Consider the following 16,602-nt stretch of genomic DNA (forward strand, 5'->3'; position numbering starts at 1 on the left):
GGAGCATGTGACGGTGAGGTCCCTGCTTTGCCTAGCTCTGAGCTGCAGGTCTCTCGGGTAACAGGTGGCGGCTTCCCCTGTTGGCTTCTAGGTATAAGAAAGAGTGACCTCATAGGGGTGGGGCTCTGGGACTCCGTGGAGGTGGCAGTCACAGCCAGGTAACTGGAGTGAAGCCCGTAGTCAGGAGGGCAGTTAAACTGTGGCTTCCACTCTCTCCCTGAGGCACTTCAGCATCCAGCCTTTGCCTGCCAGCCTCTGAAGCCGGGCTTCACCTCAGATGGAGCCCAAAGAAGCCCCTGGGAAGGAAACCCTGGGCACCAAGAGAAAGAATCTGGCCTTCTTGAGGCCCAGGCTGTACATGCTGGAGAGAAGGAAGACTGACACTGTGGTGGAGGGCAGTGTTTCTGGGGACCACTCTGGTGCCTTGAGGAGGAGCCAGTCTGACAGGACCGAATACAACCAGAAGTTACAAGGTAACCCACAGGAAATCAGCTGTCCCAGGCCACCCTCACCCAGCTCTTTTTCTCCTTCCTTTCCATTTGCAAAGAAAACATGAAGGCAGAGGAGAAAATCAAATATTTCCTCCTCAATAAGGAGAAAAATAAGGAAATGAAAGTAAATGTAATTAATAAATTATAGGAAAACTTTATTGTGTGCTTCAGTAGCTAAAGAGCCAATTCTGAATTATTCTTAATATATTTGGGGTTTTTTTCCGGCTAGGGTAATATTTTTTCTGCTGCCTTCCCCCCTTCCTTCTCCCTCCTCCACCCAGCTTAAGAAGTGGGAAGCGGAAGAAAGCAATGACTTAGAAACCTGCAGAAGATGGTTTATCTCAATAGGTGTGAGATGTAGCACCATGAGATCTATCTAGGTAATTGCACTGGACTGTGGTTGTGGTTATCTTAAATAAGGGCACGAATATGTCTGTGGAAAATAAGGAATGCTATGCCAGCGGGATGGTATAATAGGATTTGTTGAAAATCACACAGATGTTCATTCCTTTAGGGTGAATGGAATAACACCCAAATATGGTACAGGTGTTTAGCATGCTTAGACCGGGAGACTTTTGAGGAAGTAACTTCCGTTTATTTTGTGATGTTCATAAGATAATTTGGCACAGCTATTAGAACACGTCCTGTTTCAGGCCCTGAATTTCTCTCTCTTCCCATCCACCCTGTTTTTCTTCTTCCTTGCTCTGGAAGGTCATTTGTTCTAGTAAACTTCGTTCTGATGCTGAGTTGTGCAGTTTTAAGTGTTCACTGCTGTGCCTGTTGTGCGATCCCCTAGATCCTGTCTCACCGGCTTTGAGCACACCATGTGTCTGACTCTCATAGTCCCACCGGGAGCTGTCATTCTGGACTGGAAAACTGTGATGAGGCTAGAAAGACCAATGGGACAAGCTTGTATTTAGCAGGTCTCTTTCCTCAAAAATGTGCTTAGACTTAGTTATGCAAATTAATGAAATTAAATAAGTTAAATTAAATGCATTTAAATTAACTCTTTAAGATTCCTACTCTGAGTTAACGCTTAAAAAAAATCCTAATAGCTAGGGATTAAAACGCAGAATCAAGTCTTATCCTCAAAGAAAATTTTTAAATATGGGGAAAGGGTATTGTTTGATCTTTGAAATTAATTATTCTCAAGGTAATGGATACATTGAAAAGAATGCAAACTTTAAGTCACGCACATTTGGTTTCCAAACTTGGCTCTTCAATTTACTACCCATAACACTTTGAGCAAGTTGCTTAAAGTTTCTGAGCCTCAGTTTCCCTATCTGTGAAAGTGAGATAATGATACTTACCTCATAGTGTTGTTGAGAGAATGAAAGTGGATAATTCCATGAAACACCCAGTGTACTGGCTGACACATGGTATGCGCTCAGTCAAGAGTAGTTATTTGTAATTGTAGGCATAGTGGGTACCATGGTGATGGACCAGGACGCGCCCTCGATTAATCCAAATTTACTCTCCACTAATCTGTTTCAACTCTCTTCTGTCCTTTGATGAAGAGACCACACATACAAATTTAGGAAAAGCCCACTGCTTTATCCCTAATAACATGTTTCTTCTGTCTGAGATTCACTAATTCAGCATCTTTTTGGTTCAGATTTTTCATTAGCAAAATAAAAATGGAAAATCCTTTTTGCTATTCACTTCCTAAGCTTAACTAAAAAAGTAAGTCTGTCCCCACAAAATGCAGCAGATGCCTGCTGGTTACTCCACAGAAGACCTCAGGCTCCAAGGCACTCCGTCGGATCTGTGGCTCTCCTGTGCTCCACTGGATCCTGTCTGTGAAGGCGGAAGGAAAGACTCAGGAGCTACACCATGTTCTAGAACTGTCTGTGTTGGAAACAAATCCTCAGGGGGTGTGGAGGAGCACAGCAGGACTGTAAGGATAGGCTGGCCTCCTGAGAAGAGACATTTTTTAGATGTAACTCCTAATAAAATCTAAGTCTGGTGTCTAATGCCTGGGAGAGCTTTTAGTGTGATTTTCTGTAACTGCTTTGGCGACAATAGGAGGTATTTTCTCATTAGTGTTCAAAGTCATCAGTTCTGTGGGTTTGCACTCTGGTGTGTGCTGCATGCATTATCATGCGGATGATCCTATATCACCTTGGGAAGCTCTTTATTGTTGTGATGCCCAACAAAAATTTTCCCCTGCCTGCCTTAGAACTGTGGTTCCCCGGGAGGCACTGAATAAAGACCGAGCTGGTTAGAGCCCTCGGACAGCTGGACCAGAGCCATTGTGAGCTCACAGTGAGCCTTCCAGGATTGGGGAACAGTCTCAAATTGTGTGGTTGGTCCTTGGTGTTGTGTTGCTATTCCAGTAATGCAGTTCACTGCTCTGTCTCTGGAAGCAAGTTCTCTGGGTTCTGGGAAATCTAAGATCTTTCTTTGGTGCCCCTGGGCTCGCCTCTCAACTCACACTACATAGCCTACCTCTTCATTACCTGATGTCAATTTCTGACACCCATCATTCTGGTAGTGTGAATGCTAAATTGTAATTTTTCTAAAAAATGGTACACTGGGTGAAAGCTACTGAATTAAACAACAGAGCTTGGTTCTAATGAGAATATCATAAAATCTTTGTAGAAGATTACGATGACATCAACACAGGCCTTCCTACTAAGCAAGTTCTACAGTAGTAGTTCGATGCTATCCTACTATTAGTGTCTTCTTTATTCCTTCAACAGATTCATTCAGTTAATTGGCACTTTCTGTATATGTTATATGGTGAGCAAAAACAGAATATGTGCCAGGAATTACAACTACAAAATCGTTAAGAAAAAAATGTCTGACCTTTACTCTAGAAGGGCTTAAACTCGCATTGGGACAGATAAGACAGGCAAATAAAGCAGCGTGACAGACGCAGAGGTGGAGTCAATGGGTCCAGGAAAGGAGGACGGGGTCTACTCAGGATTATGGAGAGGGTTGTCAGAAAGCATTGTCCTTAGAGATGACAAGGTGGGATGAGGAAGAAGGTGCAGAATGGGGAGAGAGTGCCCATTATGGACTCTCATTTCCTCTCCTGTCTCACCACCCGCCCCATCACAGAGATCCTGTCTGTCTGTCAACTGTCCATCTCTGTACTTAGAATCACGCCCAGCACACAGTCAGCACACAGCAACTTTCAAACAGAGTGAATTGGTCTGGGCAGGAATCAGTAGGAGGAAAGGCATCAAGGCCTGAACTAAGAGCCCCGTGTCTTCTTATGTGGAGATACGTGTCTCCACTAATAAAGATGATTCTCTGGGATAAAGAAATAAACGTACTAGAGACTAGAATGTTCAGAATTGCCTACATGAGGACTCATTCTTAGTGGAAGCCTGTCTCATTCCACCTCCGCCTTTTAGAGCACACAGGCCACACCTCGGTTCACTCCTCCCCTTCCGTCCGTGAGGAGACCTCCATCTTAGTCTCCAAGCCGGCTCTGCTCCTCACTGCCGTTTCACTGCGAGCATCAGACAGTGATCACAGGCTGAGTTGTTAAAACTCTTTTCTATGGGAAGTGACTTTATATGTGATTAGATGTGTGAACTCTTCATTTGAAATGTGCCTAATTTAAAGAGTTATACAGAAGCGTGTCTGTGCGCTGCAGATTATCTATTTAATCTATCTAGTGTATGCAGATATAGATATAGCCGTGTGTGTGTGTGTGTGTGTGCACTGAAGACATATTTCTGTAATGATTAAAACTTTTTATAAAAACTTTATTGATTGACATTCAGCAGCCTTTTCTGAAAAACCTATATGACTGGTATTACCCACATTATAGGTTTCCTCTCAGTGTGGGTGCAATGGGATGACTGTTTATGTGCCCCCCAAATTCATATATTGAAGACTAATCCCACATGTGATGGTGTTAGGAGGTGGGGCCTTTGGGAGGTGATTAGGTCACAAGGGTGGAGCCTTATGAGTGGGATTATTGCCCTCGTAAGAAAAGACACAGAGGTCTTGCTTGCTCTGTGTTCTCTGCCATGTGAGGATTTCAGAAGACAGCCATCTGCCAACCAGGAAGGGGCCCTAACCAGACACCAGATCTGCCAGCACCTTGATCTTGGACTTCTCAGCCTCCAGAAGTGTACGAAATAAATGTTTGCTGTTTAGTCACCCAGTCTATGGTATATTTGTTATAGCAACCCAAACTAAGACAGTGGGTCCATTGCTTTTTATCCTCTGTGGCCACACTAAGCCTCTGGTTAATTTTTTGGCCAATGCATATTTCTGCTCATCAAGGATCAGGTGAAAGAGAGAGTGGATGGGTACAACGTCATTTCTGTTGCTGATAACACAAGTCAAAATCACATCTCTGATTCATAGTAGGCCTGTGGTACTTTGTTTTTTTGCCGAGGCTATGATATCATTCTCATTAGGAAGGGATTGATTGGATGTTCTTATGAAAGCCCCAAGTTTTCTTCCTATGGTGATGGTAAGGACCCCCTACTCCATGGATTTTATACAGAATAACGTATTTGGCAGTCTGAGGACAAATGGCTCAAATGATAAGTTAGACTTGGTAAGATTATGGGACCATTTAGTTTGTAATGATTTTAAGAATACAGACCACTCTGGAAGTGAGCAGGAGGAGTTGCTAACACTGGGAGATTTGGTGATTTTTGTTGGAGACATCATGAAAGTGGAATAAAACTACCTGTCCAGCTGCCTGTGCGTATGTCTGTCCCAGTGCTATAAGCCCTTTTTGTCCCTGCCTGTTCTCTGAGTGTCAAGTGGTCCTCCTTGTACCTCCTCCATCCACTCGGATCAGTAATGTGACACCAATACCAACAAGGTTGTTTCCTGGTTTGAAGGGCAGACCTTAATAAAAGTCAAGGCATTTTTAAGTCTAAGTAATTTCCGTCTACTGCATGCATAGAAACCAAAAAGAAGCATATTTTACCCTCCTTCTTTCGCAGTAAAGCTATTTTGCAGTTTTTGGAAGAGCCATTGGAATCAAACAAAGTGAGTCCTGGAAATCAAAAAGGCCTGAGATTCCACTCCAAACACACTGTGATAGGAATCTTAGTCCTCCTGTGTCTGACGGGAGTGACTCTGGGTATAACTTTCTTACAGGTAGAAAATACAGCTTCTAATCGTATTTTTTTTTTTTTTTTTTGGTCCACAAAAATGATAGGTTTGTCAAAATGTGAAGTGAGAAATCAAGTGGGAGGGAAGAATGGAAGGAAGGCAAGAGGAGGAGGGAGGGGGAGAGAGAGAACTCAGATGTACTGAGCCTGGATAGAAATATTCCTTAAAATAGTCATATAGGTAACTGGGAAACAGACCGGCGAGAGAAAAGCATTCAAGCTGCATTCGTCTTGTTTCTGTTGATTCAGGAAAGGAAAAAAGACTTTGTTTATAGAATCATTTTTTCTTGATGACAGAATCATACTAACTTCAGTACTTCTGCGGGTGTTGATTTCCTGGTGAAGGTGGGATTATTGCAAGAATTGTTGAACTTGTAAGCGAGGTCACCCTTAGAACCAGGGAACACTCGGCTTCGGGTTGTGCCCTGGTGCCCCTCTGAGGCCCCCTCTCCACCAGGGGGTGAGGAGTCCTCGGGGCCAAGGTTACTGACTACCTGGGACCCCCATCCTCACTTCTAGAGTTCAGGGTATCTGGCCCCATGTAATTTGCTGTTCAACAAGCCCCAGTACTGGCTCCAGGGCCTGCTGGGGCCTCTTCTCCTCACTTTCTCTCCAGGGCAGACTGTGGTTGCTGGTGTGCACACCCTTTGGCCTGAGGGCCAGTTGATTATGGAGGCGAGTCTGGAGCTTGATCACTCTGGGGTGTTCGCACCATCCTCCCAGGCCCCTTGTCCGGTGAGAGAGCTGGTAGAGGGAAGAGGAGGGCCCAGGCCTCAGGAATGGGGAGAGGTGAGTGTGCCCAGGGCCTCTTGCCAGATTTTGGAATGAAACTCTGAGGGATCTGAGAAATCTATATTTGAACTTGGCCTTCCAGATTGTTACGAAGGTATAGTCATCGAGATAGAAGGACATAACACATTTTATTTAAGTGTTTGCCAGCTTGATTTATATCTTTTAAACATGTAGACATGGGATGCTGGCCTCTGTTTGTGCACATGCTCCAGGCCCAGAGGGAGGCTGCCTAGGGGTGGATTTCAGCTGTAATCTATTTTCAGGATACACCCCGCTTCTATACTCAGTTGTGGAAAGTGAGAGGGAAGAGGAGGAAAGCGAGAGACTGAGTGACTGTCACCTGCTGGGAACCATGCTCACCAGGGCTCTCACAATACTGGTTAAGCCCAACACCTTGTCAGTTCTGGTTTTAGGATGAAAAAAACGGGTGTAAAAGGGCGGAAAGACTTTGCGTCTCCCCTCCTATGTTCGAGGGCTGAGTCCATGAAATAAACTGACAATAGGCAGATTAACTGGAGAAAAAGCATACAAGTGCATTGATTTTTAATATTACAGACCAGAGAGCATCACAGGGAAAAAGGTGAAAGCCCCAAAAAAGGTTAAGTTTTGAGAGCTCATCTATCATCTTAATGGTGGAAGGGGGGGAATGTAGGCCTCTTAGGGGAGGGTGAATCACTTTAGGAAGGATGACTGGGCCCTCAGAAGAATAGACGGGAGGTGTGGCAGTTTGTGACAAAGTTGTCCGCCTGTGGTGTCAACTGGAATCTCCTCTCCTGTGATGTTACCACACCAGGTCAGTTTTTGCTCACTGCGCAGAAAGCCAAACACCAAGACGATGAGATTGCAGAGAGAGAGAGGGTTTAATAATCACAAGGCAGCCAAGTGAGGAAACGGGAGAATGAATCTCAAATCCACTTCCCCAAAAATAGGAACTCAGGGGTATTTATGGGGTAGGGGGCAAGGTGGTCTGAAATGATTGGAGGTGAGGAGAGATGAGGTGATTGATGATCTGTGCAAGTGTAGTCAGGCTTCACGCCTCTTCTTAGGAGGCATGTTCACAGAATGGCGGCGTCAGCATGACCTGAGGGTGGAGTTCCAACCTCTTGACCTCAAAAGGTCGCTTATCGGACATCTGCATGGGCCCAGTTGATGGGTTGGTGGTCTCAACCAGCCTGAAGTGGATAAAGGCATTCCAGTTTCTGAAAAAAATAGCTCAAACACCCATTACCATGGTGACCCAGGCTCCAGGGAGATGTCATCCATAGGAACCTAGTGGGAGTCAGATAGCATATTGCCTGAACAGCACAGTTCACAATGAGTAAGTTTATCATACAGATTTAAGTCCTTGCCTCCTGTTCTAATGAGTTGCTAGGTAAGGCCATCCCCCTCTTCCTCCTGGCACAGGGAAGAAGACACACTTACAAATGGAGATTTCCTTTACAAATGTAGATGTCTCTTACAAAGGGTAACCAGAACTAAAAATGGGCTTAGCAAGGACCCTCCCAGATACCCAGAGATGTCTATGGTGACGGCCTGTTCTGCGGGCAGGCCTCCCATCCCAAACTCTTTTGGTCAGTTAGTGGGAGTGGGGGCCAAAGTGTCTTTCAAGCAGAGACATATTTTGAGGTGGCCAATTCTGATCCCCCATAGTTACTAGCTGCTTCAACATCAATGGCTAACTGTTTGCTGGTTTCAATAAGAGTCAATGTTCCCCGGCTGATGAGCCTCCCGGAGGGAATTTACGACAAATGAGTCCCTTTTGGAGGATCTATCTTCCGGCAGATAAAGGGAGCACAGAAGAAGGCTCTTCCTCTATTATCTGTTTCTCAAATGTCTTCTGCTCGGAATAATCAATATTCCAAAGCAGCATATTTTGGGGCAGCAGATCCTGATCCTTCAGGTGGTAGAGCTTGGGTTTGAACTAGGTGCTTTAAATATTTGCAAAATAGTGATGAATAAATGACATGCAATAGGATATACTGGAGTATGAAGAAGCCATTTAGTCTAAAACTTTTTAGACTGAAATAGTCTAAAAATTCAGCCTGATCTTGTTTTTCCAAAAGGGCCCAATGTGGCCTGCTGAGCACGCATTGTACGTCTGCTTTAAACACTTACTATGCCCGAAAGACAAGAACGATGCCCTTAAAGATAGGCATGTATCTTCCCCCATATCAGCATTCCTTTAAAGATAAGCATCTCTTCCTAAAAACTAAGGATTAATTACCAACCTGCTGTGCTCGTCTTGTGACCACTGACCTGCTGACCACCGACCTGCTGTGCTAGCAAAGCAACCTCATGACTACTGTAAAAGGGACGTTCCTATCATATGTGAGGTATGCTTTTTGTTCCAAGATGGTATATACTCACTCTGTACACCCCACTTCTTTGGTGCCCTTCCTTCCTTGGGGAAGGAAAGCCCTGGGCTATAGTCCTCAGACCTGGCTCATAATAAACTCACCCCAACTTTGATTTATAGATTGATTATGGATTATTTGCATTGACAACAGAATGCATTTAATTCATTGACTTGGCAGGTATTTTATCTGCATGGCTTATTGGTAATAAGAAGTCAAAGCAGTTCGAGGGCTGCAGGACATGTTTTGTGATGCAATGATGGTCCTCTGCTCCTGTGATAAAGTTTGACCTCCTAAAGTTTTCACTGTGGCATGAACATTCCTTCTTTGGAATTATCGTGACATTCCCCTGCCAGAGTGTTGCTGTTTAATAAATGCTCTCTTTTTAATTGTCAGGAAATAAAATTACAAAGTTAGGCTAAGCAGACCTGCCCTATAGTGATAGCTTCATGATCTCCATTTCCCACTTCCTTGAAAATCTTGACACTATTTCTTTAATTTTATGCCTGTTGTCATTTATTTATTTGCATCTCAATAAAACAATATACATCAAAAAATCTGAAAACCCTATTCTATAGCAATGGGGGTGTGTAGAGGAGGGTGGTGGTGTGGTGTTTGCATTTGTAAATGAAAAGAATGGAATTTTACATGGGAAACAAGCAGCTCTTTATCTGGGTAGGTGATATCTCAATAGAATTCTATGAAGTCAGCCTAAATTGTGAGTCTTAAATGCAGCAGGAAAATAGAGTGTTATGATTAAAAACCTTTGTCCCAGGTTGTTCTGAACAATTTCTTTCTTGATTAGTGAATCAGAATATAAATGAATATTCGATGATACCTGCACTGAGGTATGGGGATGTAGTCTTGACTGTCTGACTTGCAGCTCTTCCTTAAAGAAAGGTCCTGCCCTCTGGCTATGCTCTAAACACACGGACCCCCGTAGCCCTTCCCAGAAATTCTTCCCTGAATGCTTCTTCATGTTAGGTCTCCAAGGTCACCACGAGAAGCCGGCACAGATTTCTGTTTCTGTCTTTGTTGTGAAATAGTTGATGAAGACATTGTTTACCTCTCTCAGTGCCATCCAGCTTCACTCAAGGAAAAACTCTGGCTCCTCTTAAGAATTAGGACACGTCCTGCTCCCAAATAACAACAAGAATTCGCTGTATTTAGCTGCCTGGAGCCCACAGTCGAGTTTGTACCTGCTCCTTGGCCTTTACATTAGCTGCTCTCTTTGCCTGAAAGTCTCTTCCCCCAAATCTCTTCAAGTGTGCATTCTCACCATCGAGGTCTCTGCTCACCTTCTTGGAGAATCCTTCCCTGACCATCCTACCTGACGAGGTACGGGGGAGGAAAAACTTTTCCTTTATCCTCTTAGGCTCTGTGGCTGGGAGCTGTGAGCTGAACTGACAGAAGACAGATTAACAGGAGAAAAAGCACATGCATTTTATTTGATGTTAATATTTTAAATTGCGTGGAGGGCTTCATAGAAAGAAGAGAAAATCCCAAAGAAGCAGTTAGACCCAGGGGCTTATATACCATTTTAACAGAGTGATAAATTGTGGAGAAGCGACAAGACAAAGGAAAACGGGGTTTGGCCTACGGCTGTGAAATCGTGGGCAAGTGACTAGGAAATATGGGGGAAACTCATGGAGGACCAGGGTCATTTTAGGGAGGTTTGCTTTACAAGCTCATCTTGATGTCAACTCCCCGTCTCTGGTGATAAGAATATGCTCCTTTTCCTGATACAGGGAGGGCATCTTTCCCACAGGAAATTTGTGTCTTGCTTTTAGGTAGAAGGGGGAGGGCAGAGAGCCCTTCCTGCATCTGCTGTTCCTCAGCTGCCTTCAGCTCAAAATCATCAGCACGCCAAAGTGGATATCTTTGGGTGGTACGTTCTGATCTCTTCAGTGGCGTTCATGCCCCTTCATAGCTCTCTGAAACTATGCTATTCTATTCTGATTTTGCCCCTCTCTTCCATTTGAATATAATTCTCCTTGGGGGTAGAGACTTAGACTTGTCTTAGCACGTAAGCAGAGCCTGGTATACACTAGATATACCAAAGCAAACCCTGCACATTGAGTGAGACAGGAGTGAACCCATAGCTGCAGCCCTGTGAGAAGTACCTAAGGTAGGGCCGCAGGTTGGGTTCCTGGGTTGCAGATTCTGAGACAGAGATCAGAGTGCAGGAGGTTTATTAGCAAATGTCCTTGTGATTAGCACCTGGGGAAGAGAAGGGAAGGGCATAGGATTGGGGGGCAGAGCAGAGGTTGAGCTGTGATGTGGTCTCAGTGGAAGCCTGAGCCAGCTCTAAGGGGAGTTCTGAGATGAGATGATCCTCTAGACTCATCCCTAGGGGTGTGAAGGAGCTGGGCCCTCCTACTACCCTTCAAGTCATCGGATGGGGCCACCTCAGGAAGGAGCATGACTTGAGAGGTGCTCTCACCAGAGACGATTCCTGAAGAGAGGCTGTCTGCTGGTGGCCTTCCCAGCAGCTGGGGCAAGAGTCTTTATTCCTGAAGGAGAACTGGTCAGCTCATCACAGCATCCACCACATGTTGGTGGTTATTATTATATTAGAGACCCAAACAAAGCAACATAGGAATTGTGATGAGAAAGAGCTTAATTGTATCTCTAAAATGTCAAAAATAGAGACATTGAAATCCGAATCTTAAAATTCAATTTGGACTGTTTTGGGGGGAGGAGGGACATTCCAGACAGAGGGATTAAATATGTTGTAGTGCATGGACAAGGTCATAAAACTGGTTGTCCCATTTGAGGGTCATAAATGAAAAAGAGGGAACTAACACCAGCTCAGCGTGTGTACGAGGCATGTGGGCACATCGTGTCATCTCGTGCTCTTAACAACCTTGCAAAGAAACCATTGTCCTGACAGCATTCTGACAATACAGGATCCTGACAAGGTCCAAAAAGCAAACAAACAAATAACAAAAAGAAGTTATTGTCATATATTTACAGATGATAAAGCCAAGGTTCAGAGAGGGCTAGGGTCTGGCCAGCAGGCACGCAGCTAGGAAGTGGTGAAAACAGAGTTGTGCTGGGGTCCACTTGGCTCCAAGGTCCCCGCTTTTTCAACCACCATGCCGTCTCCATTGCTCTCACCTTAGTTTTTAGTAGCAGTAATTGTTTCGTGGTTTATTCTTAAGTAATCAACTGATTTTGATAAAATTTTGAACAATACTGGAAAACATTGGGACCCTTGAGTTCTACAAGTGCATTCATTTATAACCTTGAAGTAAACTGTGACCCACAAGTGTGTTCCAGTAGCTGCACTATTTCATGCTTTTCAATAAAACGTTGTATGTGGATGGACATCAGAAAGACATACAGTTGCCTTGAATGAGGTGTATCCTTCATAGTTTCACTAGAATATTCCTCTCAACCAATACAAATTTGATTATTTGAATTATTTAGTCTTTGGAAACTACTCCTCATCACTAACAAGAGAGCACAGAACAGGATGATGGTGTTTGTTGAAAAACTGGGTCACAGTGTCAAACCACACTGCTGCTCTGCTAATGTCCTCAGTGCTTTTCTGTGTTCTACAGCAGTGCCATCCAAAGAGAGGGACAGAGAGCCCAGGGGTCTTTCAAGACAATCTATTACGAAAAGAAAAAGTAAGATTATTTTTCAGTCTACATTGTATTTTTGAGTATTCCTTATAACGTACATGATACATTAATACTCTCTATGTATTGGAGGGACATGGTCAAAACGGTTTGGGGTGAAATTCTGACACATGCTATAACATGGATGCACCTTGAGGACATCATGCTGAGTGAAATAAGCCAGTCACAAAAGGACAAATGCTGTATGGCTCCACTTACATGAGGTCCCTAGAGTCAAATTCATAGAGACAGAAAGTGGACTAGTGGTTGCCAGAGGCTAGGGAAAGGAGAGTGGGGAGTTAGTGTTTAATGGGGACAGAGTTTCTTTGGGAGGAGGGAAAAGTTCTAGAGATGGATGGTGGTGATGGTTGCACAACAATGTCAACGTATTGATGCAGCTGGACTGTATACTCAAAAATAGTTAACCTGGGAAATTTTATGTTATGTACATTTTACCACAATAAAAAAAATACAGTTTAGACACCCCAGATTATAAGATTAAAAAGGATATGAGGCCTCTTAACAGCCTGACTCCATCTCCGCATCCACATCTCTGGCCTGAGGGACAGTTTTCCTCGGATGGCGGGCCTTGACGTGCTATTCGTTCAGCCAGGAGTGCTCACCATCACCCTGGTTGCTTAATAAACTCCTGCTCAGCTTTTCAAGGCCATCCTTCTCAGTCATTAAACCCAAAATATATTTGTGTATCCCATCCTCTGCACATTTCTCATATTCATTACTCACATGCCAATGTCTCCTTCACTTGGTTGAACTTCTTGAGGACAGGAACATTTGTATCTTCAGGACCTAGGAAAAAGCTGGCCTGCGCTCAGTAGTCATGCTTGTCGTGTAAGTGAGTGAATGAATATACGATAAGTGGGTGGCATGGCAGCTGTGCAATGGACATCCTGAGTGAATAAAGGAGGCCCTTCCCCATGGTGGGTTCCTCTGCAGCCGAGTCTGATGACTTCTTCGCTGGCTTCACGGTTACAGCTCCTGGGTATGGGTCTCACTCAGATGAAGGAATGATTATCCACTTTTATCGTATCTCATAGTTATCTTCTCTATACAGTGTTTTGTGGAATTATGCTTTACACTTCCGAGCTCACTGGTGAGGGCATACAAAAATCACGTCGACCTCCTGCTGGGGGACCTTCGGTTATCCCTTGGAATGTAATCTCGAATATTTATAACCAGATATGGGTAAAGAGATTAAATTATTTTTGCTCTGGGCTAATGAAAGATTGTAAGTAGTGATTTTCTCCTTTTCGTTGTTAATCTAATCTATACATCTAAAAATAGAAATAACATATCTGAAAATACTCTCCTAGAATTTGACTTGCTTGTTAACGCCACACCAATCAGACAATGAGGATTGTCATGATGTTACAATGATACTACTGTTTTTAAAATATTTGCAACTTAACTGAATATTTTAAAAATACTTCAATTACAATCTCATAGGCTGCTTTTAATGTTTTGTTCTGAGAATTTATGTGTAGAAGTGAAATATTAATTAAGAAATGAAATTAGATGTCTTTTAATGAATGGATTCTTGGAAAACAAAGTCAATATTTCTCTGACAAAACTGAAGCTTCGTTATATTGCAGTTGCAAGCAAATTTTTTTTATGTATTTGATTTTATGTAGAGTATAATCAACATATAACTGTAATTAAAATTTTCTTTCAATGACTTATTAATCAAATAGATTTTGGTTTGGGATACACCTATCAGAAAAGCTCAAGTCCAGTATCTTTTTTGCTCTGTGTTCTTGTGTGTACAAATTAACAGCAACAAAACTAATCACACCAAACAAAACCCTCAAACCACAATTTGATCTTATTTTCAAAATGTCCTTCTCCATGTTTACGTTTGTGCTCAAACCTGATGACTTTTCCCTTCCTCAGATCACATCATGGGTAGTATGGGCCTGTTCACACACTTACTGTGTATACTGTGTGTATCTACACCACACACCTCTGTTCACTACATACATACATACTGGTGTGTGGCTCACCGTTTTGTGTATGGTGTTCGGAGTCTGTGACCTGCAATACCTGATTAAGCTGAATTAAAAGAGTCTGTTTCAATTGGTTGTAAGAAAAGCCAACTCTGTTTCTCATTTGTCTAAAACTTATAAAAAATGGAGAATGGTGTACTCCTGTATCTAAGCCACCATAAATGTTTTGGCGATAGAAAAAGGAGAAAAAAGCAGTGACACCCAGATAATTTGTCCACAAATTACCTTAAAATTATCCTTACCCTAAATTTATGCACAATTGGCAAACTGATATATTTTTTTAAAGAAGACAGTGATAGGATCAGTGCCCACTCCTGTACCACAACTTGCTTCTCTCTAGGGTTCTGCTCAAAAATCAGCTTATTAGTGGGGCCTCCCGTGACTTCTGTCTACACAACAGAAACCACCAGTGGCCACCTTCATACACCTTATCACTCTCTGGCATGCTCTGTATTTTTTTCTTAATTCATTTACTGTTTCTCTCCCATCACTAAAGTATAAGTTTATAAAAGCTGAGGTTTTTCTCTGTTTTTTCACTGCTGTGTTGCCAGCATCTGGAACAGGATTTCTCAACACCACTGCTACTGACATTTTGGGCTAGATAATTCCTTGTTGCGGGGCGCCGTCCTGTGCACTGTGGGACATTAGCAGCACCCCTCACCTCTACTCCCCGACTGTGACAACCGAAAACAACTCCAGACACTGGCAAACATCCCTGTGCGAGGCGGGGAGAAAACCACCGGTTGAGAACCGCTGATGGAGAACAATGCGCGGCACAATGAGCACTCATAAATATTTGTTGAATGAATGAACAAATGGATAAAATCAGTATCTCTTATCCAATCAAAATTTTGTATTCTCAGCAATAGAACAATTACAACAGAAAAATTGAATACAGAGAGGACTTTACCAAGTAAAGTTCCCTTTCTATTCGAGGCCTAAAATCTGGCCTCATTTACTCATCTTCTCCTGCTAAAGACTTTAAAGACATTCCCATTAAGTATCCATTTATTCAGCTCCTAATTGTTTTGGCTGCACTACGCTAATCAATGCAAGAGCCTGTAAATTCAAACCAATGCCATTTAAGTATTTTTCAGCCAGGTAAGCTTTGTTGAATTCCCTTTCAAAATTCGCTTCTCTCCTCTCTGCAGCAATTAGCAGTCAGAGGAAATAAATCACACCCCCTTCGCGTGAGGATAGAGCATTTCCCTGCCCCAGTGTTTGAGCTTTCCAGTTCAGAGCAGTGGAGGGTGCACTCCGGCTCCTTTTCCCTTAATACTTCACTGGCTCCTCTCCAAAACCCATCTGACATGCAATTATTTTCAACCTATTTCACAGAAGGCCTGCTCCATTCATCTTTCTGTGGGTCAGATTTCCCCTGAAACTGAAAAAAGATTTTACTGTGTGAAACTTAAGTCAGAATGGTTCAAGGCAAAGCTAAGCCAAGGTTTTTGGGTTTATGAGGGCAGACATGAAATACGGCACACAGAGGGATGAAAGAACATTTATGATCCTATCTGAGGGTTTGGTAACAATTTGTCTAGAATAAAACCTAGATAGATTTATGGGTGTGTTTATACTATGGGCAGTAAGGGGACTGGATAGGTGGGTGGGGAAGGGGTGATGGTCAGGAGATCTGAACTCAATTTCTGACTCTGTTACTTAAGGTCAAAGACTTGCCTTCTCTAGAAACTGGCCTGCTTTTCTCCATAAGGAGATGGAACTGCATAGACACACCTGCTCTTTCCCGTCCTTCCCCGTTTCTTTAAATGGCACCACTACCCCCTTAGCAGTCAGACATCCAAGCGGCAGCTGTGACTTTCCTCTCCTTTACCCTGACGCTGATTGTTCAAGCCAATTTTGCCTCCTAAGTCTCTCTTCATCTGTTCAGTGCTGTGTCCTCTTGGCAGCTAGAGGAAGCTTAACCGCCTCCACCTCTCCCCTCGGACTAGACAGCCCAGGCTCATGGCCACCGCACCTGCCTTCAAGCTTGCTGTCCACGCTCTTCCCCAACGTCTTGTTCCACTGAGGCCAAAGCGATCTTGCGAAGAGAATCTGATCACGTCACTCACTTGTTGAAAAATTCCTCCTTGATTTCCCATTGTCCTAAAAATTCCAGATTCCTTAATCAGGCCTTCACGATCTGTGTCTTGATAATGTCTCTAGACTCATCCCCTTTCCACATTCTCCAACATTTGTACTTCGTCACACACCCTCTGCCCAGG

At 43.4% G+C, this 16,602-nt stretch overlaps 1 protein-coding gene across 1 annotated transcript in view; it reads left to right on the forward strand.

Moving 5' to 3' along the window:
- Window positions 1-277: 277 nt before the first annotated feature.
- Window positions 278-16,602, forward strand: part of ARHGEF38 (Rho guanine nucleotide exchange factor 38) — a 112,353-nt gene continuing 96,028 nt past the window's right edge. Inside the window, exon 1 of the mRNA XM_058549754.1 lies at window positions 278-473. Within this exon, the coding sequence (XP_058405737.1) occupies window positions 278-473 (196 nt within the window). The remainder of the gene's footprint in view (window positions 474-16,602) is intronic.

This window comes from Diceros bicornis, chromosome 11 (assembly GCF_020826845.1).
Source record: "Diceros bicornis minor isolate mBicDic1 chromosome 11, mDicBic1.mat.cur, whole genome shotgun sequence".
Classification (NCBI taxonomy): Eukaryota; Metazoa; Chordata; class Mammalia; order Perissodactyla; family Rhinocerotidae; genus Diceros; species Diceros bicornis.